General features: G+C 33.4%; 1 protein-coding gene across 3 annotated transcripts in view; it reads left to right on the top strand.

Annotated features, from left to right (window-relative positions):
• Positions 1-26,887, top strand: part of Vps13a (vacuolar protein sorting 13 homolog A) — a 178,199-nt gene that overhangs the window by 126,960 nt on the left and 24,352 nt on the right. For 2 of the 3 annotated variants that reach the window (XM_048332075.1, XM_048332068.1), the window contains 15 exons: positions 3,138-3,370; positions 7,821-7,974; positions 8,722-8,868; positions 9,162-9,243; positions 10,107-10,176; positions 11,088-11,193; positions 14,174-14,287; positions 15,333-15,478; positions 16,293-16,374; positions 17,406-17,519; positions 18,736-18,811; positions 18,891-19,054; positions 19,306-19,351; positions 19,458-19,581; positions 21,388-21,499. In XM_048332075.1, coding sequence (XP_048188032.1) covers positions 3,138-3,370; positions 7,821-7,974; positions 8,722-8,868; positions 9,162-9,243; positions 10,107-10,176; positions 11,088-11,193; positions 14,174-14,287; positions 15,333-15,478; positions 16,293-16,374; positions 17,406-17,519; positions 18,736-18,811; positions 18,891-19,054; positions 19,306-19,351; positions 19,458-19,581; positions 21,388-21,499 — 1,770 coding nt within the window. Of the gene's footprint in view, positions 1-3,137; positions 3,371-7,820; positions 7,975-8,721; positions 8,869-9,161; positions 9,244-10,106; positions 10,177-11,087; positions 11,194-14,173; positions 14,288-15,332; positions 15,479-16,292; positions 16,375-17,405; positions 17,520-18,735; positions 18,812-18,890; positions 19,055-19,305; positions 19,352-19,457; positions 19,582-21,387; positions 21,500-21,666; positions 23,631-26,887 lie in introns of those variants that run through there. The other variant, XM_048332083.1, reaches the window with a different exon arrangement.

Below are 26,887 nucleotides of genomic sequence, written 5' to 3'. Positions count from 1 at the left end.
TCCCCATTAAGATCCCAGCTACAATCTTCACTGAAATAGAGAAAACAACCCATAAATTCATACGGAACAGCAAAAGACGTAGAATAGCCAAAGCAAACCTAGGCAAAGGAAGCAGCGCAGGAGGAATCACAATACCCGACTACAAGCTCTATTATAGAGCCATCATAACAAAAACAGCCTGGTACTGCCATAAAAACAGACCCGAAGACCAATGGAATAGGATAGAAGACCCAGAAATAAAGCCGCATTCTTACAGTCAGCTGACTTTCGACAAAGGAGCTAAAGACATACAATGGAAAAAACATAATCTCTTCAACTACTGGTGCTGGGAAAACTGTGCAGCCACATGTAGAAAACTCAAAGTGGACACTTGCCTATCACCATGTACCAAGATCAACTCAAAATGGATTAAGGACCTCAACGTCAGACCTGAAACCTTGAAACTACTGAAGGACAGAGTAGGAGAGACACTAGAACTTAGAGGCACAGGTAGGAACTTCCTGAACGTAGTCCCAGGGGCACAACAGATAGGGGAGAGACTCAACAAGTGGGACTATTACAAAATAAAAGGTTTCTGCACAGCTAAAGACGTAGCCACTACACTAGAAAGACAGACAGCCATATGGGAAAGGATCTTCACCAGCGTAGCAATAAACATGGATGTGCAAATGTCTTTATATCTTGAGACCTGTTGTTCAGGATAGATGCCTAAGATTGGTATGGCTGGGTCATAGGGTATGTCTATGCTGAGCTTTTTGAGGAACCTCCATATTGTTCTCCAAAGTGGTTGTACTAATTTGCACTCCCACCAACAGTGGAGAATGGTTCCTCTTTCCCCGCATCCCCTCCAGCATTTGTTGTTGCCTGAGTTCAGAGTATAGGCCATTCTAACTGGAGTGCGGTGGTATCTCAGGGTTGTTTTTATTTGCATTTCCTTTACTGCCAGGGATGTTGAACATTTCCTCATATGTTTCTTTACCACTTTTATCTCTTCTCCGGTCAAGTCTCTCTTGAGCTCCTTTGCCCATTTAATAACTGGTTTACTGGGTTTGGAGGGGGGTTAGTTTTTTTTGTTTTTTTTTTTTAATTTTCAAACTGATGTACAGAGAGGTTACAGTTTCATATGTTAGGCATTGGATACATTTCTTTTACTGTTTGTTACCTCCTCCCTCATTCCTTCCTCTCCCTTCCCCTTTCCCTTTCCCCCCCAAGAGTTGTTTAGTTCATTTACACCAAACAGTTTTACAAGTATTGCTTTTGTAGTCGTTTGTCTTTTTTACCCTGTGTCTCTCGATTTTAGTATTCCCTTTCAGTTTCCTAGTTCTAATACCAGTATACATGGTTTCCAATGTACTTAGATAAGATACAGAGATAGTGCAGGTACAACCACAGGAAGGGGATACAAGAAGATCATCAATAATAGAAGCTACAGTTACATATATCACGTTGAAAGTAGTTACAACAGTGATATAACCATTGTTTCCATAACCTGGAGGTCATTTCACTTAGCATCATCTTATGTGTTCATAAGGGTATAGCTATTGGGCTCTTGTGATCCTCTGCTGTGACTTGCCTAAACCTGTGCTAATTATTCTCTATGAGAGAGAACATAGAGTCCATGTTTCTTTGGGTCTGGCTCATTTCACTTAGTATAATTTTTTCCAAGTCCTTCCATTTCCTTACGAATGGGGCAATAGTTTTTTGAGTAGTCTGTAGATGATGGATATTAAGCCTTTGTCTGTTGCCAAAATATGGAAACAACCCAGATGCCCTACTACAGATGAATGGATTCAAAAAATGTGTTACCTGTACACAATGGAATACAACATAGCAATTAGAAATGGTAAAATATTGGTATTCTCAAGGAAATGGTCAGAACTTGAACAAATAATGTTGAGACAAGCCTAGAGAACAAAGGGGCATGGTTTCCTTGATACATGACTGTTAGTTGGGGAGGAGTACAGTAGAGACCAGGTCTGCAAAACAACAAACTTCTTTTCAAATGGTATTCCCACATGTTTGGGTCAGTGACTTTACATTATGTATCTAAAACCAAACAACTACTAAACATTAAAAGGGCTAGAATAAACCTGTCAGTGGATCACAATAGCTAAACAGCTATGTACACATGATCATATAAGATGAGGATAAGCAAAAACAACTCCAACAGAAGGACACAGGAGGATTCTACTGTTGACAGACATTATCTTTAAAATTATAGGTGAATTTCCTGTGGCGTACCCTACATGGTTACTGTATATAATTTTGGTACACTGGATATTGTTTATATGCCTACCTGATCTAGGGAAGGGAAAGAAAAGAAAGTGTAAGTTATAACAAGAAATGTATTCACTGCCTTATTATGTAACTGTACCCCCTTTACACAACACTTGTCAATAAAAATTTCAAAAAGCAATGCTATGATTCCTAGATAGTAAATTTATTGAAACACCAATGTTTAATTTCTGTGGGTTATATATTGATTGTATTATAAAGTTTTCTATTACTGTATTCACTAGAAATTCTTGGCTATTACTAGAATGTACTACAATTACCTTTTCGTTGAGCTTAAAACCATGATATGTTTATATAGAGTTCCCTACATAATTAACCCTGTGGTATGAACATCAGTTCTTAATAAAGCCTTAAACTGAGATGTAAGATATGTTTATCCTTCTTATTCAGCTGTCAAAGGAAATATTTACATCAAAGGGAATATGAAATAACTTTTAACACTTACTACATGTCTGTAGACATAGGGTGAAATCAAGGAAATAATACTTTTTGATCAGCCTACAAAGGAAAACGAGTTAGATTTCGTTAAGGTGCTAAAGTAAGAGCAAACAATTGACCTGTCATCCTGGTTGATAACTTTAGAATAATGGTGGCAGTAGCTGACATGTGATTTCAGTAAGGAAAATTTCCAAGTATTGTACATTATTAACTCCATTGGTTATCATTGACCCTATCAAGCAACTAACAATGATTACTTTATCTCAGTATTAACTGAATATTAATTCATTTACTTTGCCAACCCAGGCCTATGAACTAGATCCTATAAATTTTCTTATTTTATAATCTCAACCTATTGTTTGCTGAAACCAAACGCTAAACATTTTTTTGTGCTTTTCTTTTAGGATATGATGACACCTATTATTTCGGGAGAAAAGACCATTTATTTAGTTTCATTCTTTGAAGGCTTGCAACGCATTATTTTATTCACTGAAGATCCAAAGGTCTTTAAAGCAACCTATGAAAGTGAGAAAGCAGAGTTAGCAGAACAAGAAATTGTGTTGGCATTACAAGATGTTGGAATATCTCTTGTCAACAATTACACAAAGCAAGAAGTAGCCTATATAGGCATTACAAGGTTAGGCATAATAATTTTAGTTACATTTAATTAGTTCTTACCATAAGAAATTATTGTTACAAATGTAAAATTATTTAGGCATGTTTGTTCAGTTGGGTTTTTTTTTCCGTTTTCCCGTAAAACTATGAAAAATACCAGATTTATAAGTCCTTTGTGTTTTTAATCATGTAAGTGCTCCAAAAGTTATATTTATTAACTCAGAAGAAATGTTTTATTTACCATATCATAAAATATGTTTGTATTTCACCATTACGGTGTAGGATATAATAATGTAGATGTTCCATAAATAGTTGTTGGTAGGTTAAAGACAATGATTGTTAACTTTTACCTTAAGTTCTAATGTAATTAGATTGTTAACCATGTGAGATGTCATCAGTGAGGCTCTTTATTTCTCCCTTATGCTCTTATTTTTCCTATTCATAGTATACATAATATACATTTTATTTGACAATAGAGAAGAGATAGTATGTATTAGGCCTAATGTGAAGGGCATTTATTCTAATATATATAGTTAAAATAATATAGTTTTAATCACTTACTTGGCTTAAACTCCCAAATGTATATGAAAGGCATATGATATGAATTAAATTTCTATGTAAATTAAATGTTACTGACCTCTTACTGAGGGGCACAAATGCCATTTCAAAAAGAATGTTAAATTTTTATTTGAAAGCATTGATTTTAACCTTCAAATTTCAGTTATTGTTTTAGTAAATGGGTCACCTGGATGACAGTAGCACAAGCCTAAAATCTCAGATACTCCAGAGGTAAAAGCAGGAGGTTCAGAGTTTGAGGTCAGCTGGGCAAAAGTAGAAATACCTTATCCCAAATACAAGAACATAAATTTAAAAAACAAAAGAGGCATAACTCAAAAAGTAGAGTACTTGTCTGGAATTCCTGAGGCCCTGAACTCACTCTCTAGCACTGCATGGATTTTAAGACTTAAATCTGTTGTCTGATATCTTCTATGTTAAATGATGTTTTTGCAAATATGAATAATATAAGGCCTCTACCTTTTCTTTTTTGGTGGGAGTGATTAGACAGTTAGTTCTATTTGAAATTAGAGAGTTCTGCTTCCTAGGCAGGTGCTTTACCATTTGAGCCATGCCCCTATTTATCTAACTCTACATTAAGTGAATATTAATTTATTAAGAATAAACCAGGTACCATTGGCTCACTCCTGTAATCCTTGCTGCTCTGAAGGCTGAGACCTATAAGATCCAAATTCACAGTTAGCCTGGCCAACGACTTTCCAATGAATCCGCACAATGTCATACCAAAAGCATGGATCAAGTTGTAGAGAGCTAGTCAGGACTAAGAAAACCAAGTGAGAGCCCAAGGCTATGAGTTCAAGTCCTGGTACCATCACAATTTTTTTTAACATTTGTTTTTCTTTTTTAAAAAATTGATTTATTTATTGTGAAGTAATGTACAGAGGGGTTACAGTTTCATACATAAGGCAGTGAGTACATTTCTTATCAAATTTGTTACCTCCTCATTTTTCTCCCACCTTCCCCACTCCTCATTTCCCTCTCCCCTTCCCCATGAGATGTACAGTTGGTTTACAGCATATAGGTTTTTTTGTTTTGTTTTTTTTAATTTTTATTGTCAAACTGATGTACAGAGAGGTTAGTTTCATACGTTAGGCATTGGATACATTTCTTGTACTGTTTGTTACCTCCTCCCTCATTCCCCCCTCCCCCTCCCCCTTTTCCTTCCCCCCATGAGTTGTTCAGTTCATTTACACCAAACAGTTTTACAAGTATTGCTTTTGTAGTCGTTTGTCTTTTTTACCTTGTGTCTCTCAGTTTTGGTATTCCCTTTCAGTTTCCTAGTTCTAATACCAGTATACACAGTTTCCATTGTACTCAGATAAGATACAGAGATAGTGCAGGTACACCACAGGAAGATATATTGAATGATCAAACATATAAATAATAAGCAAACTTTAGAATTATAGACATTCTGTAGTTAGATCTATTAGCATTTTAATTTCAGCACAATTGCATATTTTCCATTTATAGTCTCTCTGTATTCCTGTTTTATACTTTGTCTCTCTTCAAACACCCGTTCTCTCTCAGCTTACTACTTTGCATCCCCACTTTACTGAGAAAATTGCATCCCAAATTTACTGAGAAAATTGACATCTTAAAAATGAACCTCCAAAAACACTTCCCACCCTCCAAAATCACAGCTTCCTATCTACCGGCATGCATAACCTAAATGTTCTACCAGCTGCCACTGATAGGTAAAGGTGAATGAAAGACAGTGTGAAAGTAGACAGTGTAAAAATATGCTTAACTAAATTAGGTGCTCCTGAGTAAACTTAATTTTCTACTTAATTTATTTCATTCACTTATACCTACTTTGGGACATAACTAGTCCTGGCTTTTCTGCAACTTCTGGTTCTGAATGGGATTGTTACATTAAGTACTACCTCTCTCAACTTAAATTTTCCTGAGTCTGCTTTCACTCTGTCTACACCAAATTCTTTTTTTTTTTCAAATTTTTATTATCAAACTGATGTACAGAGAGGTTACAGTTTCATACGTTAGGCATTGGATACATTTATACCAAATTGTTTGTTTCCCTTCTTAGACTCACAAAAGTGTTACCTATTTCAGAGTTTAGTATATTATCTCCAATACTTTTTCACACAATTTTTTACTTAACCACTCCAAATAGGATCTTCAACACACCATGCAATTGTAGTTCTCAGGATTAACAACATAACCTCTGTAATACCAGATCCAGTGTAGAATTATCAGTCCACACTTCCTTACATTTAATACAGATCCTTCCATTACTTGACTTCATTTTCAGGATAACTCACCGTCTTGGCTTTTCTTTCTATTCTCAACACTGTCAGACTCATTCATTGGTTCCCTGTCTGCTCTCTGCTCTCAATTTTTTTTTTTTATATCAGGTACTCTGATACTCTTCAACCTTGGTCCTTTTGTCCATTTGATTTTTCATGATTTCAAATGCTATATGTATGCCCTAGTTTCTCCCTCCTGTCTCTCTCTCTGGCTCTGCATGTGTTTGTATCTGTGTCTTTATCTGTCTTTGCCTTCCTTTCCTCTTTATTTCCCTTCCTTCTCCTCTCCCCCTCCTTTGGTTAGTTCTACCTTCTAAACTCTAGTTTTACTTCACTCTCTAATTTACTTCATTATCTAAGAGACTTCTTATATAACACTAAACTTGTAATTCCTCCTACCAAAGTCTGCTTTCTCATCGCAATTATTATTGACTAAGCCCTTCTTAGGTGCTTAGACCAAAGACTTTGGAGTCATCTTTGATTCTTTCATTTTGCACCTGAAATCTAGATATCTGTGCCACTTCAAAATGTGCTTCAAAATAGGGTCTGATCACTTTTTATCAATTCACTATTACTACCTTAGAGCCATCACCATTTCTCAGCTGGTTAAGTGCCTAACAAATTTACCTATCAATACCTTGACCCCTGATTTTCTCCCCTCCCCAGTGTGTATGTGTGTACATGTATATATTACATATAATATATATGTAATTGTAACAGTACCAAGACTTGAATTTAATCCTGAATGCTGCTATCCTTTAGCTTTTTTCACTCAAGGCTAACATTCTACCACTTGAGTCATATTTCCACTTCCAGCTTTTTGTTGGTTAATTGAGATAGGAATCTCATGGATTTTACTGCCCAGGATGGTTTCAAACTGTGATTCTTATATTTCAGCCTCCTGACTAGGATTGTAAGGGTGAGGCACCAGTGCCCAGCTTATAATGTAGCCTTAACAGAGTAGAAGTCATATCATGTTGCCAACCTTACAACCTTTCAGTTGTTCCTTACCTCAGAATGACACTCAAAGACTTTATAATGTCCTACAAGGCTTTGCGTTATTTAACATCTTAATGCAATTTCCATGATGATCTCCTTAATCTTCACACATTACAAATTTGCTGTTGCTATGGGGTCTTTGCCAAAAGTGGATCATTCCCTGAAATGTTCCTACCCCCTTGTCTTCTAGATAAGTCTTTCAGTGTTGCTGATGTGCTGCCTTCTCCATGAGGCCCCATTGATGATTCCATTTTAATACTGCAGCTCTTCTTCGCATATCTCAAGATTCACACCCCAGTTTCCATACCTACACTTCCTTCTTCCAAAGGCACCATCAATTCTTGAATATTAGAATTAACTAACTCATGATTACTATTATTGTTTGTCTTTCGCTAGCCAAAATGAAGACCTACAGAGATATTCCTTAATGTTTCTCTAACACCTAGAATACTACCCGAGTAAGAACTAAATAACTGTTAGTTGATTGAATTTGTATTTTTTAAACTTTTAACGTTCTTGCTTATAACTGAGGCTATTACAAAATTTTACTGAGAGTTTTAAATTTTACACATTAGAAAACTAAACTGAAAATTATTATAAATTAGTACTATGGGTTTTGTTTTTCTCTAAAAGTTCTGATGTGGTTTGGGAGACAAAACCCAAGAAAAAATCAAGGTGGAAACCAATGAGTGTAAAGCACAATGAGAAGTTGGAAAAAGAATTTAAGGAATATACTGAAACTTCGCCTGCAGAAGATAAGATTATTGAGTTGGAAACACATGTTTCGGTAAATTTTTTAGTGCTATTACATAAAATTTTCACTTTTATATTGGAATCTGAATTACTAATGAATTTTAAGAGAAAATTTAGCTTTTTTATGGAACAATTTGAATGTAGTTGTTGCATATACGTCGTGTAAAATATGCGAAAGAGGTGGTACTATGTAATAAACTAAACTCCCTGTTATGATACTAGTTGTTAATTGTTCAGTTAATAGGACCCCAAAGATATTTATTTAATTTAAAATTTTTATTGCTTTATTTTTATTTGTAGTATTTTTTTTCCTTTATTGTCAAAGTGAAGTACAGAGGGGTTACAGTTTCATATGTAAGGCAGTGAGTACATTTCTTGTTCAACTGGTTACCTCCTCCCTCATTTTTCCCCTGCCCCCCACCCCCTTCCCCTTTCCACCCCATGAGTTAGTTGTACAGTTGGTTTATACCAAATGATTTTTCAAGTATTGCTTTTGGAATGGTTTGTCTTTTTGTCCTTTGTCTCTTGATTTTGGTATTCCCTTTCCCTTCCCTAGTTCTAAAATTTTAATTCGTATAAAAAAGGATACAGCCAACCTATTAGGATCATATGAATAGCCATTAACTCTACAGCTATTAGTCATAAGATCTAAATATAAACCATGTAAGATATTTAACCTATTTAAATAATATTTTCCTAAAAGATTTTTGGTGTAAATTTTTAACATAATCAATTATGGAAAATTCTATGTTAATTTTTTGTTGGGGTACATATTTTGCAGGTTCGTTTAACACCTAATGGTAATAACATGAAAATTCTGCATCCAAATTTAATAGCTCTACGAAGGAATTATCTTCCAGCATTAAAAGTGGAATATTGCACATCTGCCCATCAGTCATCATTTAGAATTCAGATTTATAGAATACAGGTGAGTCTTTTGGAAAACACAGGCAAACATAAGAAACAGAGGTAGTCTTATGTCTTACATTGTAGTGTAGTAGAGTCCAAAGGAAAAGGCAATATGGAAGCCAATATGTGTAAAATACACTGAGAAGTTGGGAAAGGATTTTTAAGTAAATATTGTTTACTTTCTACTTCTATTTCATTGTTAGACTAGACATTTTGATTCCCTCTACTTATTAAATCCTGTTTTTCTAGTTAGGCTATATGAGTGATACACTGACCAGTTTCTTTTTTCTTTTTTTGTTTCTATTTCCTTAGATCCAAAATCAGATTCATGGTGCTATTTTTCCATTTGTGTTTTATCCTATTAAGCCTCCAAAGTCTGTCACCATGGATTCAGGTTTGTTTTTATTTCTAGATTACATACTATCAAAACAATTATTTTAGCTTTTTGGCTTATTTTACAAAAAAAAGTAAAAAATTAAGACATCCTCATATTTAGTTTCCATAGGATCATTGGAATATTAAACTACTTTTTGAAAGGGGTCAAGAAGTACTCAAGTGCAAAACTTCATATGAATACTAAAGAAAATATTAATTGGAAATATATAAAGTTTTAGAAATACTAGTTTTAAAACCATATTATGTAGAAACCTCTAACTTAAAACTATTAGGACCTTGGAGTAAAAAAGGAAGAACTTCAAATTCAGAATTCTTGTAGGAAAATGTCTGTGTTCTCCACCATTTTCTTAATTTTTCTATGATCTTCTCTCGTTTGTCCCTCTTCCTTCCGTTTTCTTTTGGTTGCCTCTACCACTGAGTTTCACTTCCTTGCCTCTGTGTTTTTCATCCAGAAACCTACACCATGAGCTCTACACTAGGGAGTTCTTTTCATAATTTTATTTTCTGTCAATACTGGTGCTTTTTATAATTTGCTTACAAGCTTTTTAGTCACATGCTGCAGGCCCTCTACCTTGTTAAGTCTCCAGAATGTATTTTCAGTTTGCTGAATGTTTCTAATGGATACTTAGTTTAAAATCATTTAGTTTTAGAGTTAGTTATTAAAATGATAGTACATTATTAAAAAGACATTTCTGGAGTCTGAAGTTGAGATTGTAATGGACTTTACAAATGTTCGTTTTAATTGATATGCATGATTTAGTAAATGATTTAATTTTTCATTTTAATGTATTTTAAATTGAAAGAAAATGTCTAAATTGGTTTAAAGCTTCATGAAAGTACTCATACTTATAACCTGTACAGCACCAAAGCCCTTTACAGATGTCAGTATTGTTATGAGATCTGCAGGACATTCCCAGATATCACGAATTAAGTAAGTGTCTTCAGACATTTCTTCTGTGTTCATTTAAAATATTTATGTGAATTATTTGCACTTCTTAAAATAAACTTGAGATTAAGTTGAAGATTTAACTGTGAATTGTTAAATCATAAAAATAAGCATCTGTTAATTATTTTATATTCTTAGAAGGCTCTGGAATGAATATATCTTTATTTCTTTTTCACGTGTTAATTTTCTTCTTTGAGTTAATTGTAATGATCATATGTTGTTTTAGAAACCAATAAAAAGTATTGCATATTACTTCATTGCTCATTCTAAGAATTACAGTGTTATAGCAACATCCATCTGTATGGTGCTCCTGTCTCATTCCTGACCCTATCACTGTGATGAGTAAACTCTTTTCCCTTGATTTTTCTAATACAGAGTTATGGTATATATGTACTTAACCATTAAGCTCTTTATAATTGCATTTTTAATATCTTTAAATAGTTGTACAAAGGGGTTATCATTAGTAAATGATTTTATAAGTACAGTGTATCTTGATTGATGGCGCTTCTTTCATCATTCTCCCCCATGGCTCCCAACCCAAGCCTCCCTTCAATTTTGCTAGTTGGCATTAAGCTTTTTAGTTTTATTTTTCTAATATTGTAAAAATTGTTTCAAGCTGTAAACAGACTCTTAGGATTTACTTGTCTAAAATTTTTGCTAAAGTGGTTTTTGCTATATTTCTATAATTTACTCATTAATATATAATGAGCTATAATCTGTACTACTGTATTCATCAATTTTCTCTCTATAGCTATTTTCATATTTTAGTTGGTTGGTATTATAAGCAAAGCTAATCATGTAATTCAAATTTCTAATGTTTAGCTAATATTTTTTCTCAGCTAATTTCCTTTTATAAGGTTTGTGATTTTTAAATAGTTTTCTACTTTGTAATTTAGGTATTTCAAAGTATTGATTCAAGAAATGGATCTCAGGTTAGATCTTGGCTTTGTCTATGCTTTAGCTGACCTTATGACAGAAGCTGAAGAAACAGAAACAACAGAGGTAAGATTTACAGTAACAGCATTTGATGGGAAGAGTAAGAAACACTACAAAAAAGTCTTATCAAACTTTATAAAGACAAACATTTTTTGCTTTCTAACAGTTAATTGAAGTGTAGTTCTAAAAGCCTGTATTTCATTCATTTAACATGTATTAGTTTTTGATACATTGAAAAATTGTGCACCCATCATGACCATCTGATTACAAAGCATTTTCCTCATCCCCAAAGCAAGTATCTTAGATCTGTATAGCCACTAATACACTTTCTGCCTGTGTAGGTTTTTCGGTTCTAGTGGATGTGGAATGGTTTCTCATTTGGTTTTGAAGACTAATGATACTAAACATTATTTGATGTGTTCATTTACCATTTATATATCTTTCATGTCCATTCAGATCCTTGCCTACTAATAGGTTATTCTTATGGAATTACAAAATTATTTTTGTATTTTTGACAGAAGCCTCTTCTTATCAAATATATGATCTTCAATTATTTTCCTGTCTTCTATGTCACGTTTCACTTTCTTGATTTTGTCTTTTGAAGCACAAATGTTTTTTATGTTAATGTGTTCCAAACTATTAATTGTTTTGGTGGGACTATAGTTTGAACCTAGGCAGAGGCTCTACCATAAAATCAGGTCTCTATCCCTGATTTTTGCTGGGTGTTTTTGGTATAGGGTCTCACTTCTTTTCTTAGTACATGTATAAGGTATAACAACAGGCACATGCCACTTGTTTTCAGGTCTTTGTTGAGAAGGCGATCTCATGAGTTTTTCTGCCAAGATTGGCCTTAAGCCCCAATCCTACCAGCTTCAGCCGTGTTCCAAGTAGAAAGACATACAGGCATGAGCTCCTAGGACCTGGCTATTATTTTTTATTTTATTTGTTGCTTTTGCTTTTGTTGTTATTTCTAGGAATCCTTTGCCAACTCCAAGGTCATGAATATTCAGTCTTTTGATCTAAGACTTCTGAAGTTTTAGCCCTTAGAATCTGGTCTTTGATCTTCATTTTATCCTAGTTTATTTTTGTATATGGTATGAGATAAGAGTCCCAACTACTCTTATGCAAGTGAATTTCCACTTGTTCTGGCACCATTTATTACAAAAGTTATTGCTCTTCTATTGAATAGTTTTGCCACTTTTATGGAAAATTGGTTGACTAGACAGAATTTCCCAATGATCTGTCTACCTTGTGTTAGAAACATACTATCTTAATAATCTGCTTTGTAGTAAGTTTTGTAATTCAGAATAATAAATCTTCCTACTTCCTCTTTTTCAACATTTTTTTGGCCTTACACTTACATGTGAATTTTAAAATCAGCTTGTCAATTTTTTTTAAAGAATTCAGGTGGGTTTTTGATAAGCAATAATATTGAATCTTTTTTTTTTTTTTGGGGGGGGGCAGTCCTGGGCCTTGGACTCAGGGCCTGAGCACCATCCCTGGCTTCTTCCCTCTCAAGGCTAGCACTCTGCCACCTGAGCCACAGCGCCCCTTCTGGCCATTTTCCATATATGTGGTGCTGGGGAATCAATCCAAGAGCTTCATGTGTAGGAGGCAAGCACTCTTGCCACTAGGCCATATTCCCAGCCCCAGTATTGAATCTTTAGACCAGTACATTATTAACAGTATTTTTCTGATCTTTGAACATGACATGTTTACCCTAATATAGGATCTTTAATTTCTTTAAATAGTATTAATAATTTTCAGAGTATAGGTTTTATAATTCTTTCATTAAATTCATTTCCAGGCATTTTATTATTTTAACAGTATTATCAGTATTATTATTGCTCCCTGCTAGTATATATATATAATATAATATACAGTTTGTTTCTGTGTGTTGATACGTAATCTGCAGTTAGTTCTCAATGTTGATTTAAGTATCTTTAAGGTTTTCATGTATTCCTTCATTTCTGTCAGTGGTTGCCATGTACATTTTATTATTGTGTTTTTAGGGACATATGTGTTCAGAGCTGTTCGATCTGGATAAATTAACCTTTTTATTACTATTAAATATCCCTTTCTATAGTTTTGTTCTAGAATACATTTTGTTTGGCATTATTATATAGTGATCTTGAGTTGTTTGCTTCGTTTGCTTTATTCTTGTGTTACTTGCTTCCACTAAAGTGTACTCCCACATTTCTCTTGGATTCTGTATTCATAATTCTTCCTCTGTGTTTTGATTGCATGTTCTCTATAAATTTATAAATTGAAGTTCATGGACCATTTCTCAAAACATGGAAGGGACTTAGATCTGTGAATTTTTGGAAGAGAAACTAATGATTTTCAAAACTTTTAGCCACTCCTTGGAAAATTATCTTCACTTTCTCTTTTTAAGGAAGTTACTTCAAAATGCTAAGTAGTTGTGCACAGTTCAGCTACATGTCTGTCTCTGTCTCTGTCTCTTGTCTCTGTCTCTTGTCTCTTGTCTCTGTCTCTCTCTCTCACACACACATTTATACATACACATGGGTTAAGAATATAATAGGGGAGTAAACTTGGAAGTGGCACTGTGGCTCAAAGTGGTAGAGCATTAGACTTGAGTGAAAAAGTGCAGGGACAGCACCTAGGCCTTGGGTTCAAGTCCCATGACTGACAAAAAGAGTAAAGGAGTAAACTTGTTTAAAGTACACTGTAAGCATTTATGGAATTATCATAATGAACCCCTCTTGTGTTACTCTGTATGCTAACAGTTTTACAAGTATTTGATAAAATAGATTATTGGCCTTTTGAAGTAAGATTTATAGATACATGAAGAAAAAGTTGTCATTTAATAGAAACAAGATAACTTCTCAGTTTGTGAGTGGCAGAAAAAGCTTCCCTATCAGTAAAATTGTTAGTTTCTCTTATGAAGCAGTAACTTTGAATGATGAACAATATTGACTCTTGACATCATTGAGGATTGTTTTTTTTTGAAGTGTGTGAGCTACTGGTTTTAAGTAGTCAAGTAAACATTCTTTCAGTTACCAATATTTTGTTTCTTTCATAGGTTGATCTTTTTCATAAAGATATAGAGGGTTTTAAAGAAGAATATGAAACTGCCTCAATGGTAGATCAATCTCAAGTCAGTCTCTATGAATATTTTCATATATCGCCTATAAAGGTAGGGGAAATATGTTATTTTTTGTCTCATAGTAACAAATCGATTTTATCTCTTATATTATGTTCTACAATACTGTAGAAACATTTGTAACTTTACTATTACAAATACAAATAACGAAGGAATAGTCCTCAAATTTTTTCCTTGAAATAATTTTTACCAATGAGAACCATGAAGTCAGTTTTTATGTTTGTTTTGATCTAACATTTTACCTTAATTTTCTGTTAAGCTATAACAGTTTTCAATATTTCATGTACCATGTTTATACATGATTAGATTTGAATTAAATGGACTTGATTTAAGAATTAATGAATGAAATTTAAGACTTTACCACAATTTCTATGTTACTTATAGAATGCTTGAAGAAAATTTTACATAATTACATACACAGGGTAGGTGGACAGTGTACCACTAAAATGGTTTCTAACTGGCTTCATCATACAAAATGGAATGGAATCCTTATTTTCAGTAGTTTCAACTTGTAGGTTTTTTGTTTTTGTTTTTTGTTTTTTGGCCAGTCCTGGGCCTTGGACTCAGGGCCTGAGCACTGTCCCTGGTTTCCTTTTGCTCAAGGCTAGCACTCTGCCACTTGAGCCACAGTGCCACTTCTAGCTGTTTTCTGTATATGTGGTGCTGGGGAATCGAACCCAGGGCCTCATGTATATGAGGCAAGCTCTCTTGCCACTAGGCCATATCCCCAGCCCTCAACTTGTAGGTTTTTAATGTTATTAGCAAATACATAAAATAAATATTTTACAAGGTTTACCAACAAGGTAAGATTGAAACCAGGTTTGGTGTATACATAGTGACATCCTGTTTCAAAAAAAAAAAAAAAAACAAAAAAGGACTGAACTAAATATAAGTTGTTGAAGTTAAGTTTTAAACTACAATGCATTTTAAATTAATCTTAACTTTTTAGTTACTAATTTTTGGCATAATTGAGGTAACTTTGAAATCTTTATGGTGTGGTGAGCCTAAAATGAAACTGATTTCTAACTTGAATTTGTCAATATGAAGAAACTTAAAGTATTTATCTTTGTTTCTTTAGTTGCATTTAAGTGTTTCACTGAGTTCTGGTAGAGAAGAAACTAAAGATTCAGAACAACGTGGAGGACTAATTCCAGTTCATTCCTTAAATCTTTTGCTGAAGAGTATTGGTGCCACCCTTACAGATGTTCAGGATGTTGTTTTTAAGTATGTTTAATATTCAGATATGTAAACTGATGAACCTGCCTATATCAAAAATAACCAGAGAATAATGTCTAGGTGTGAGTCTAAGCAGTAAAGTGTCTGACATAGCAACTGTGAGGCCAGCCAGCTGGACAGACAAATAATAAGGAAAGATATCTTTAGTTAGCATATCTGATTATTAAGAACATTAGTGAACATTAATAACAGTAATAATTAACATTCAAGTAGAATAATAAAGATTTGATAACACCAGATGAGTGAAATTTATAATCTTGTTCACTCATATTCAGCACCAAGAAGCATTGACCTTCCCAATTAGTACATCAGGTGTATCCTGTGAAAAGATTTAGAAGTTAGATGACTTTGATTCCTCAACTTTGGACAGGACCTGCAGAAATGGAACCCTAACCATTCCTAAGTAGCTTCTTCCATTTATCTCATTACTTATTTTCTGTGTGGTTCATGATAGTGCAGAGTTGGGAAATAATTCTAGTGGTCAGTGATTGGGGTCCATACATCTCTAAATCCCCTGAAGTATGTGTAAACTTATGTACATTAGTGACTTTTCAGAAGAAAAGTTACATATTATTTTATTAGATTCTTAACTAGACTATGTAGTTACATAGGAAAATGTACTTAGATGTAGAGAAAAATTAAGAAAATAAAACCATTCATCAATATTAAAATCATTCTTTCTCTTTCCCTTTTTCCCTCTATATGTATACATCCATTTGTGTGTTTGTGTGTGTGTTTATGTTTATGTGTTGGTATGTAAGGTAAATGTATAATGCACACATACCTTTTTTCCCCCCCCCAGGCTTGCCTTTTTTGAACTCAACTATCAGTTTCATACAACATCTGAACTAAAATCTGAAGTAGTAAGGCACTATTCAAAGCAGGTTTGTCTAAGATTATCTTACAAAGAGACAAGATGATATGAATTATTGAAACTTTACATATATGTTCATGTATAATTTATATTTATCAAGGAAGTAACTGTTTCCAAAATTTTACATTTTTTTTGTTGTTTTCTCAGATTGAAAACACAAACAAGCTCAACCACATTTCTGCTTTTTGCCTTTGTGTTTTTTAGCCAATTGTTGGGTTTGGGGGTTTTTTTGTTTGGTTTTGGTTAGTGAGGGTTTTTTTTATTTTCTGGATCAATGTAGATTAGAAATAAATCTTAAAATGTTAGCTGAGTAATTTATAACAGTTTAAAACATAAGTTCAAAGAAAACTATTAGTAACTGATGGATATAAGACATTTTTAATATAAAGTTGTCAAGTCAGCCAGATATATTATTTTAGAGGACTTATTTTTATCTCTAGAAAGTTTCCTGTATCTTATGAGATAGACTCAAGATTTCTACTTTGTCAACCTAGGCATCTTTGTCCTCCAACCTACTGGTAATACCACTAGTGGTAATAACAGCTCTCACAAAGTAATAGTATAATAATACTTGGGCACCAATGGCTCACACCTATAATCCTAGTCACTCAAGAGGCTGAGATCTCAGGATCATGGTTTGAAGCCAACCTGGGCGGTTGAGTCCCAGTGAGACTCACATCTCCAATTAACCACTCAAAAACTGGAAGTGGAGCTGTGGCTCAAAGTGGTATAGTGCTAGCCCTGAGCAAAAAGAAATCAGGGACAACACCTAGGCCCTGAGTTCAAGCCCACGACGACCACCAACAACAACAAAAAGGATATTCTCGGGTTTTGTATGGTATGGTGTCAAATTATATCTATATGTATAACCCTCCATTGCTTTTTCAAAGTAAGAAAAATGAATGGGTAATATGGGTTACATGTTTAAATTAGTGGGATGTTAGCTTTAGAAAACTTTATATATGTATATACATACACATACATCTATAAGAATAATAGTTTAATCATCTAATTGGATTAATGTTCATATTTTATTTTTAGGCCATTAAGCAGATGTATGTACTCATTCTTGGACTTGATGTTTTGGGAAATCCCTTTGGCTTAATTAGAGAATTTTCAGAAGGTGTAGAAGCATTTTTTTATGAACCTTATCAGGTAAAGTACTTATACTTGCATTATGTAATATATCATGTTAATACTTTTGAGTAGAGAAGTCATTTCTGTTGTTAACATGAGCCATAGCTATAAATAGATTTTGAGAAACACACAAAATGATACACTAATTTGTAGCAAATGATAGTAAGAAGAGAGTAAACTTAGGAGGAAATTTTTGCTTTTTTTCTTAAAATTAAAGGTCTGATTTTGTTAAGATGTTCTGGATTTTAAGTATTCTTTTGGAATATAAGTTATTACACTTAAGACTATAATAAAAGGAAGACCACTATGTAATTTTCTTTCACATAGAAGTGTGGAACTATAAAAATAGCTATTTAACCTCACTTTGTACAAAACAATCTTAATGGCCAATGGAAAAATTATGGGTGTTCTAACTCTACATCTCTTAAAACTTTTCATCAAAACTTCAGAATTGTTTTATTTTTTTATTTTCAAACTGGTATACAGAGAGGTTAGTTACAGTTTCATACGTTAGGCATTGGATACATTTCTTTTACTGTTTGTTACCTCCTTCCTCATTCAGAATTCTGTTTCATTTTTATAACTTATCAAGAATAAATTAAACAGAGCTGCATGCAAATGCCTATATTCCTAACTTCTCTGGAAGCTGAGATCCAGAGGATTGTGATTCAAAAAGCCAACCTCATCAGACGTTTGTAAGACTGCTTCTCCAAAGTAGCCAGCAAATAAAAGTAGAGCTGAAGGCATGGCTCAAGTGGTACAGCAAGTTCATGGCCTAGAGTTCAAACTACAGTACTACCAAAACAATAATAGTAGTAATGGTAACAGTAATAATAATAGAAAATCTTAAAAATGTCCTTACTTTCTTTTCATTGTATAATTTACAAGAAGTATCTTTTTTCTATGTTTGGGACTTCTTCCCAGCATTATGTCTTAGGTATTTTCAGTGTCATGAAATTATCCCAGAGAGTTCCTTTAATGTGAGAGTTTTAACTGGCATTGCTTCCTCTGGAACATCTGTATTCTTTTCATCATTCCCACTTTCCTTATATATATCAGTAAGCCCATCTTTAAAGATAAACGTAAGTGGAGCTGTGGCTCAAAGTGGTAGAGTACTAGCCTTGAGCAAAAGAGCTCAGGGACAGTGCCTATGCCCTGAGTTCAAGCCCCACAACTGACAAAAAGAAAAAATGAAAAAGAAAAGATAAACGAAAACTTTTTTTTTGTGACTTAGGGGGCCATCCAGGGACCTGAAGAGTTTGTGGAGGGAATGGCACTAGGATTTAAGGCGCTAGTTGGTGGAGCTGTTGGTAAGAACCAGAATGCCAAGTTTTATTGTAATAAAATGAACATATTTGCTTTTACTAAAGATATTGTCATTTTTCCTAGGTGGATTAGCTGGTGCTGCCTCCAAAATCACCAGTGCTATGGCTAAAGGGGTAGCAGCTATGACAATGGATGAAGACTACCAGCAGAAGAGAAGAGAAGCTATGAATAAACAACCAGCTGGCCTTAGAGAAGGCATCACTCGTGGAGGCAAAGGCTTAGTTTCTGTAAGCACTTGTACCAGGTTGTGAACATTTTAAATCCATCTTCTGTGAATAAGGAAAGAGATATAGACCATTCCTTAAACCAGTCTTTGGATACTGTAAGAGCACTGATGGTGGCATATAAAATGTTACTTGGGGCATGTGTTTTTTTATATATAGTATGTAGAAAGGGACAACTCTACAGTTTTTAATCTAAACTTGGTTCTCCTAAGCTTCCTATGAAAATACACTTTTTAATTGTGCTTTCCCTCCAGGGTTTTGTAAGTGGCATTACAGGAATTGTTACAAAACCTATTAAAGGCAAGTATTATAATCATTTCTCTGAGTGATTTGTATTTCACAACTTGTTTCTGTTTTCACTCTTGATCAAATTATCTGAAATTTTATTATAATTTGTTCTTTGTAGGAGCTCAGAAAGAAGGAGCAGCTGGTTTCTTCAAAGGGGTTGGAAAAGGTTTAGTTGGAGCAGTGGCCAGGCCAACTGGAGGCATCATAGACATGGCTAGCAGTACCTTTCAGGGAATCAAAAGGTGTGTTCTCTTCGATGTGAGATGTGGGATGTTTACACTGTGAACAGTGAAATATGCCTACTGCTTAGCTTTAGGCACTTAGTATGAACATTGTAGTATGGCATGTGATGCACTTGATTTCCTAATTCACTTTGATTCTTTTTAAGTTGTTGCCATTCTGTCATTTCAACTTTACAGAGTACTCCCTTATTTGTCATTCATTTCCCAGCAGCTATTCCCAGGTATTGTTTGTCCAGTAAAGCAAGCCTTTTTATTACCTTTATTTAGAATGCGTTACTGTAATACTATTTGTCAGTTATACAACTAGTAAATATAACATTCTGTATCCTCTTTTGAGAAATAAAGAATGTCATTTTATATTCCTTGGTTCATACTCAGCTGATCTTCATCATTTTACAATTTTATCTTCTTATAAAGAGGTCATCTCCATTCCTTCTCTCCTTAATTGTGTTTCTGTTTTTGTAATAATTTAGAATTTAGATAAGAGGATATGTCTACTCTATCTGTAACTTTAGTTTCACAAATATGATGTGTTTGGTCATACTTATGAGAGACTCAGACATCTGTGGAACATGGGAAATTTAAATATACAGAGAGATTTCCACCCATATATGCTGGAATTAATTAGCTAAAAATCTTGTAAGTCTGTACCCGGCTACATTTCCTATGTGCTTTGGCATTTTTAGAAAGTATAATCAAAACTAACAGCTATTTAGAAGGACATTGAAATAAAGAATGAGGTTATTAACCTCAAAAAATAGAAATATAAATTGGATAAATCTCACTGAGCTATATGAAAGCAATACTGGAACCAAATTTAGGTAAGAATATAAATGCAGTGAAAGAAATGATTGGTATGAAAGAGTCTAATGTCATATCATTTGTGAAGCATATATGCTTAATATTAGAAGAAACAGACTTTAACACCCAAAAAGTAAAATAATTAGCTAATAGTAAAATTAACTAACTATAATAAATTGGTCCCAATTTTTATCACATGTGATTCTTAACATTAATAGATTGCATGAGCTAAACTATATGATCCTAACAATGGCTAGGAAAGAAATCTTTATTTAAAATTCATCGTCATCTTAAGATTTTCAAAAACAACAATAACCAATAAACTATTAACAGACTAATAAAAGAAATAACTTCCTAGATTTGATAAAGAATGCCTTTTTCTTTTTTTTTTTTAATAGTCTGGTACTGAGGCTCAGGTTTGGTTTTTTTTCCACACAAGGCTGGTTCTCTACTACTTCATTTCTGATTTCACTAATTAAAAATGAATCTCTCAGATTTGTCTGTCCAAGAAGGTTGTCTGCCCAAGCTAGCTTCGAACCTTGACCTCCAGATCTTAGCTTTTTGAGTAGGACTACAAGGGTGAACTACCGACTCCCAACAAGATGTCACTTTGCAAAGTTTCTAGTTGGTATCTTTGCTTCATGGAGAACTCAAACTTTCCCTGTGTAGTGAGAAGCAAGATGCAAATGTCTACACTTCGTTCTTTTTATCTGGAATCATATCTGGAAGAACTAGACTATGAAAAGAAATTTTGATATTAAATTGAGAAATAACATGGCAACATCATTATTTGCTAATACTCTGATTATTGTTGCAAAGAATATCTGTTAATAGATTATTTATAGTTCTATGTTTTTCTAGAGAATTTACATTTGTTCTAAAAAAAACAACTAGATACGTGATGTGGTTTTCACATTTTATCTGACAGTTCTTTTTAGTAGTTTCATTTTCAGTGCTTCAGCTTTTGCATAACTTTTAAAAATCAAGTTGTATTTTCTCCTCTAGAGCTACAGAAACTTTTGAAGTGGAGAGTCTACGACCTCCTCGGTTCTTTAACGAAGATGGAGTTATTAGACCTTACAGGTTGAGGGATGGTACTGGAAATCAAATGCTACAGGTAAGTGAAGAAAGATCCTGTAATTTATAGCTCAGTTATGTTAGTTCCTTTTAAGCTCTATATAATGCTTGAAATATATATTAGATTAGGCTTTTATGTATCTGTGTATTTCCATTTATAAGTTTATTTTATGTTTTACTATAAGACTTTTTTTTTCTTTTTTACAGGCATCAAAAAGTTTGATATGAAAACAGTTAATGCATGACTTTGCAAGTAAAAGCCAACAGTAGATTTTAGTCTTTAAAATATACAAACCATGTACTGCCATTTCAGTATTTTGAATATAAAGGAAAGATTTTATGTTTGTAACCTTTTCATAGGAATTTCAATCTGATCTTTTTATAGATTTTCTTGGTTCTGCACTGGATTTGCTAGATTTGTTGAAAACCAATGTGCCTTCTGTACCCTTATAATTGATGGTACATATTTAACTAGCTAGACAATTTTATTTGGATACTTCCTTCAAACCACTACTGGCTTATGTCAGATATAACCTTTACTACAATTAGGCACAAAGACACATAGAAAACAAAACAAAACTCAGGAGCACAGCCAATACAGATTATTCATAGGTTCTTACTTGTCTTTGAAGATGCTCAAATTAGTCCGTAAAATCTTGGGAAATTGGATACATATTTCACATACAAACCATGACCTTTTAAGTGAGAAAGATTAGGCTTTGAAACAATAGGTAGTTTGAAGTTTGAAAGTAGAATATTTTATCTGTTCAGACAAGTTTCTCACTTGATGAATTGGACTTTAAAAAAATCTTCATTATGGGATAAGTAATAGAGTAATCATATACTAGCCTATACCAATATAAGGTTTTTTTCTGGGGTTTGAATGTGGAATTCTGAAACCATTTGTTTGAAACAAGGAGTCATTATGTTGTACAGATATGGAAACACTCATAGAAAAAAATGTGTCAGTAAATGAACTTCTCTTACTTGAAATAACCAGGGTAAAGATTTAAATTTTAAATACCTTATTTATTGCATAGAGAGAACTTAATATTGCATAAAATATACTTTTATAGCTTTCTCTGAGCCTTCTAATTTGTCAAAATGTAACCAGAGAGTACAGTGTTTAGTAAAGTGATTTTATACTATGATTTTAAAATGCTTTTAGAGCATCAAAAATACTTTTAAATTAGGATAGAACTGACAGTTGAGGTTGTGCCTAAAAGACATGCTGTGTAGTCTCTAGGATGACAGCATAGTGTATATTTCTTTGAAAGTAGAAAAGTTGCAAAAACCAGGTATGGCAAATACAGTGGGAACATTTCTATCCACTGCCTTTCCTTGTTAGAGCATAATTAACATGTTAATAACATTTTACTACACTGAAAGTTGAAGATTTCCAAATACTTTTTGAAAATTTTTTAATAAACTTTTATAAGAAGTGATAAAAAATTACTTGAAAACACACATATATAAAGAAGTTTTCAAAATGTATTATCATTTGATTTCAATGGCAATTATAGTTATTTTTCCATCTTTATAAATAGTCTTTGAAGCTCTAAGTTCTGAGATCTAAAGACATGACTCTCTGATTGTGTATATTTAAAGGTACATCTTATCTTTAGTAACCCAATCCTAGCTAAAAGGAGCTATGTCAATAACTAAAAACCTCATAATCTCTGTCAGCCATTATTTACATCTAAAAGTGATATAGAATTAGCTTAAATACTTGTAGGAATTCATCAGATGCCTTAGCATGTTTGCAATTAGCATTACTAAAGTAGAAGAACTGGGTTGTTGTTTTGGTGGTATTGTTGCTTTTCTACCTCCATTAGCAAGTACATTAAAATACATGAATACTAGTGCTGTGGGAAATAACCACACAACATATAACCTTCATTTAAAATCTCATCTGCCTTAACTTCATGTAATAATTAATGATTTCATCAGATTTAAATGATGGTGTCTTAGAAAATATCTTGTACTTATAAATGTTTCTTTCCATTTTGTAATGTTATATGTTCAATAAGTTAGATACTGCTTTCCAGTGTTTCCCTTTTCATTTTCTAAAGAATTAATAGTAAAAGATAGTCTTTCTGGTGTAACTTTATCTAGAAGTCTTCACATTATTACAGTGCCTTCTAGTAGTCAATTATAGTGGTCTACTAGAGCAAAAAGGATTATCATAAAACACTGTATTGAGATCATAAAAGCATTTTATATATTGGGGATACATAAACCAATAGACATTAGTCTTAGTCTAGAAATTGCTTTGAAATTATTCTAATTCCTTGAACATTTCATACTTTTATTACATGTTTTCCAAGCAGTTTTCCATGCTCAACTAACCTTTATGCTTCTTTTTTCCTTTACCATGCTTACAGAAAATTCAGTTCTACAGGGAATGGATTATGACTCACAGTAGCAGTAGTAGTGATGATGATGATGATGATGATGATGATTAGTCAGTTCTAAACATAAAAATCATATGTTCTTTATTATTTTACTGGAATGCTTTGTATTACTGCTATCATACTGCCCATATATCCATTTTTAGGACGCAAACAAATTTTCCTTTTAAAATGTCATGATAAAGCAAAATAGTTGCATTATTAAGGCAAATTAAAAAATGTATTTTGCATCCAAAGTAAGGCATACTATATATTATAGATTGCCTTTATATATTTTGTAGTTTCATATTACAGTTTGACTTTAAAGTTAGGCTAAATATAATTATTAGTGTTTACTAGTTTCATTTTAAATTATCTCCTTATTTGCTAGTAAAATGCCTTTTATTAGGACTGTTCCCTGTAAATTTTCTGGGCTGTAATGTAACACCACTGTGTAAAGTGGAGGGGTGGGGGATATTAATAGGCATTCAATGTTTCATATTTATTTTGCACTTTAAAGGTATTTTGTCAAATTTCTTTTAAAAATAAACTTACATAACATAAAGTGGTGTGAATTTATTGTTCCATTCTAGTAATATAAGTTGAACTATTATAAAAAAATTTGTTTTATCATTACAGATTAGATGGTAAAATAGTTCTTAGTCTAAAAATTTAAAGAAAGGCATTTTCTTATTTGGTTCATTTTATAGTATATATACATATGTGTGTATATATGTTTAAGTATAGTGTATAGTGTGCATGTGTGTACATATATAGTGTATAGTATGTATATATAAAGTATATACATAACATATACTAAGTGTATAGTGTATGTGTATGTGTGCATACATGTTCTGACCTGGGGCTTGAACTCAATGGCTGAGTGCTGTCCTTGAACTTTTCTATTCAAGCCTACCAGTCTACCACATGAGCACAGCTCCATTTTCTGCTTTTTTGGTGGTTAATTGGACTGGGCTGGCTTCAAACTGTAATATTCAGAGCTCAAGCCTTCTGAATAGTTTGGATTATAAGTGTGAGCTACCAGAGCCTGGCTATAGTATATTTATTAAAACAATAAACAAAGTTGGCTTTTAACAGGCATTAAATTTGTGTACTCATATTATACCCCTATTATAAGATGTTATGCATTAATTTCAAGACAGTAGGACATTTTAGTACATTTTCTAATTAACAAAATGTTATCTATGGGGCTGGGAATATGACCTGGTGGCAAGAGTGGCTGCCTCATATACATGAGGCCCTGGGTTCGATTCCCCAGCACCACATATACAGACAATGGCCAGAAGTGGCGCTGTGGCTCAAGTGGCAGAGTGCTAGCCTTGAGCAAAAAGAAGCCAGGGACAGTGCTCAGGCCCTGAGTCCAAGCCCCAGGACTGGCCAAAAAAAAAAAAAAAATGTTATCTATGTCTGTGGGAAACTCATAATCAAGTCTGTCTTATGTTTTTTGTATGGAAGGGTTTTGTTTTTGTTACTTTTTTAAATTTAATTTTATTGTCAAGGTGATGTACAGAGGGGTTGCAATTACATATGTATGTAATGAGTACATTTCTTGTCAAATTTGTTACCCCCTCCCTCATCATTTTCCCACCTTCCCTTCCCAAGCACCATTCCCCAATTGTACAACCCACCCATTGTCACAGCTCTTGATGTGCTTGCACAAGAAGAAATGGAGGTCAAGGATTTGGACCACGTAGAGAGTTTGGGCCAGTGCCATAGTGAGCCAACCCTGTCTGAAAAAAAAAAAACAAAAAGTTTTCCAACTTAGATAAATAGATGTGCTAAGAACAAACAGCAACAAAAATCTAAAATGTGGGGGCTGGAGATACAGCCTAGTGGCAAGAGTGCCTGCCTCGGATACACGAGGCCCTAGGTTCGATCCCCCAGCACCACATATACAGAAAACGGCCAGAAGCGGCGCTGTGGCTCAAGTGGCAGAGTGCTAGCCTTGAGCGGGAAGAAGCCAGGGACAGTGCTCAGGCCCTGAGTCCAAGGCCCAGGACTGGCCAAAAAAAAAAATCTAAAATGTGAATGGTTACTAGAATACTCTTTAACCCCTATAACTACTATGCTTTTCAATCAACAAAAGAATATTTACCTTGACTTATGTTAATCACTTTACTTAGACTGAGTGAGCAGTAAATAATTCTTCATTTATTAGTAGCACTATGTAGTTAACTACAGTGAAGTTTACAGAAGCCTGTATATGAGATTAATTAGCACTCACATTAGACATGGATAAAAATAAAGTGAAAATCCAGAATAATGTTAATTTTCAGTGTTCCTTATGGAGAAAGAAGTCAAAATAACTTTTAGTTTACTCAGGACATTTAAAATTTTGGCTTTGAAAGCATTCAAACACTTATTGATTTAATGTTGAGTACTGATTTTAAGTTGTTACTAAAATACACAGTTGGAGCCATTGTAGATCTGTACCCTCATACATGAATATTCAGTATGAAAATCCTGTTATATTTATGCCTCAAGGTTATATTCACCAAAGAAAATGGCTGCTATAGCATCTACTGATATATCTGAGTTAATTATTCAATGAAATTTTGCATTAAACTTGCTATAGTATTGGGAAGAGGAACAATCACTATCATATTAGGGTGTTTTTCTGCTGCAACTTCAAGTCTCAGCTTTAAAAAAAAATAGATATCCTTACATTAAGTATTTTAAAGACATAAATAACATTTTAAATGTAAGTATGTTAGATTTAAATACATTAGATATTTAATTTTTTATATTAAATATTAAAGCTTCAAGAGATTTAGATAAAATATTAAGTGCCCACACATTGTTAATTTACAGCAAGTAATGATTATGGTGGATATGTAAAAAGTATATCATTCTTGTTCATTGTTCTGTCTTTGCTCCTTAGCAGTAAATGAAGAGCAATTAAAACTACGTAAAATATTCAACCATTAATTTTAGGGGATGAATATCTAAATACAAAATGTTATAAAAAGTCATAAATCAAAAGAGGAATACATGATTTTAAATAGCTCTGTATTAGA

This window comes from Perognathus longimembris, chromosome 1, assembly GCF_023159225.1.
Source record: "Perognathus longimembris pacificus isolate PPM17 chromosome 1, ASM2315922v1, whole genome shotgun sequence".
Classification (NCBI taxonomy): domain Eukaryota; kingdom Metazoa; phylum Chordata; class Mammalia; order Rodentia; family Heteromyidae; genus Perognathus; species Perognathus longimembris.
The sequence above is the reverse complement of the archived record's forward strand: the minus strand, read 5'-3'. Positions and strand labels throughout refer to the sequence as shown.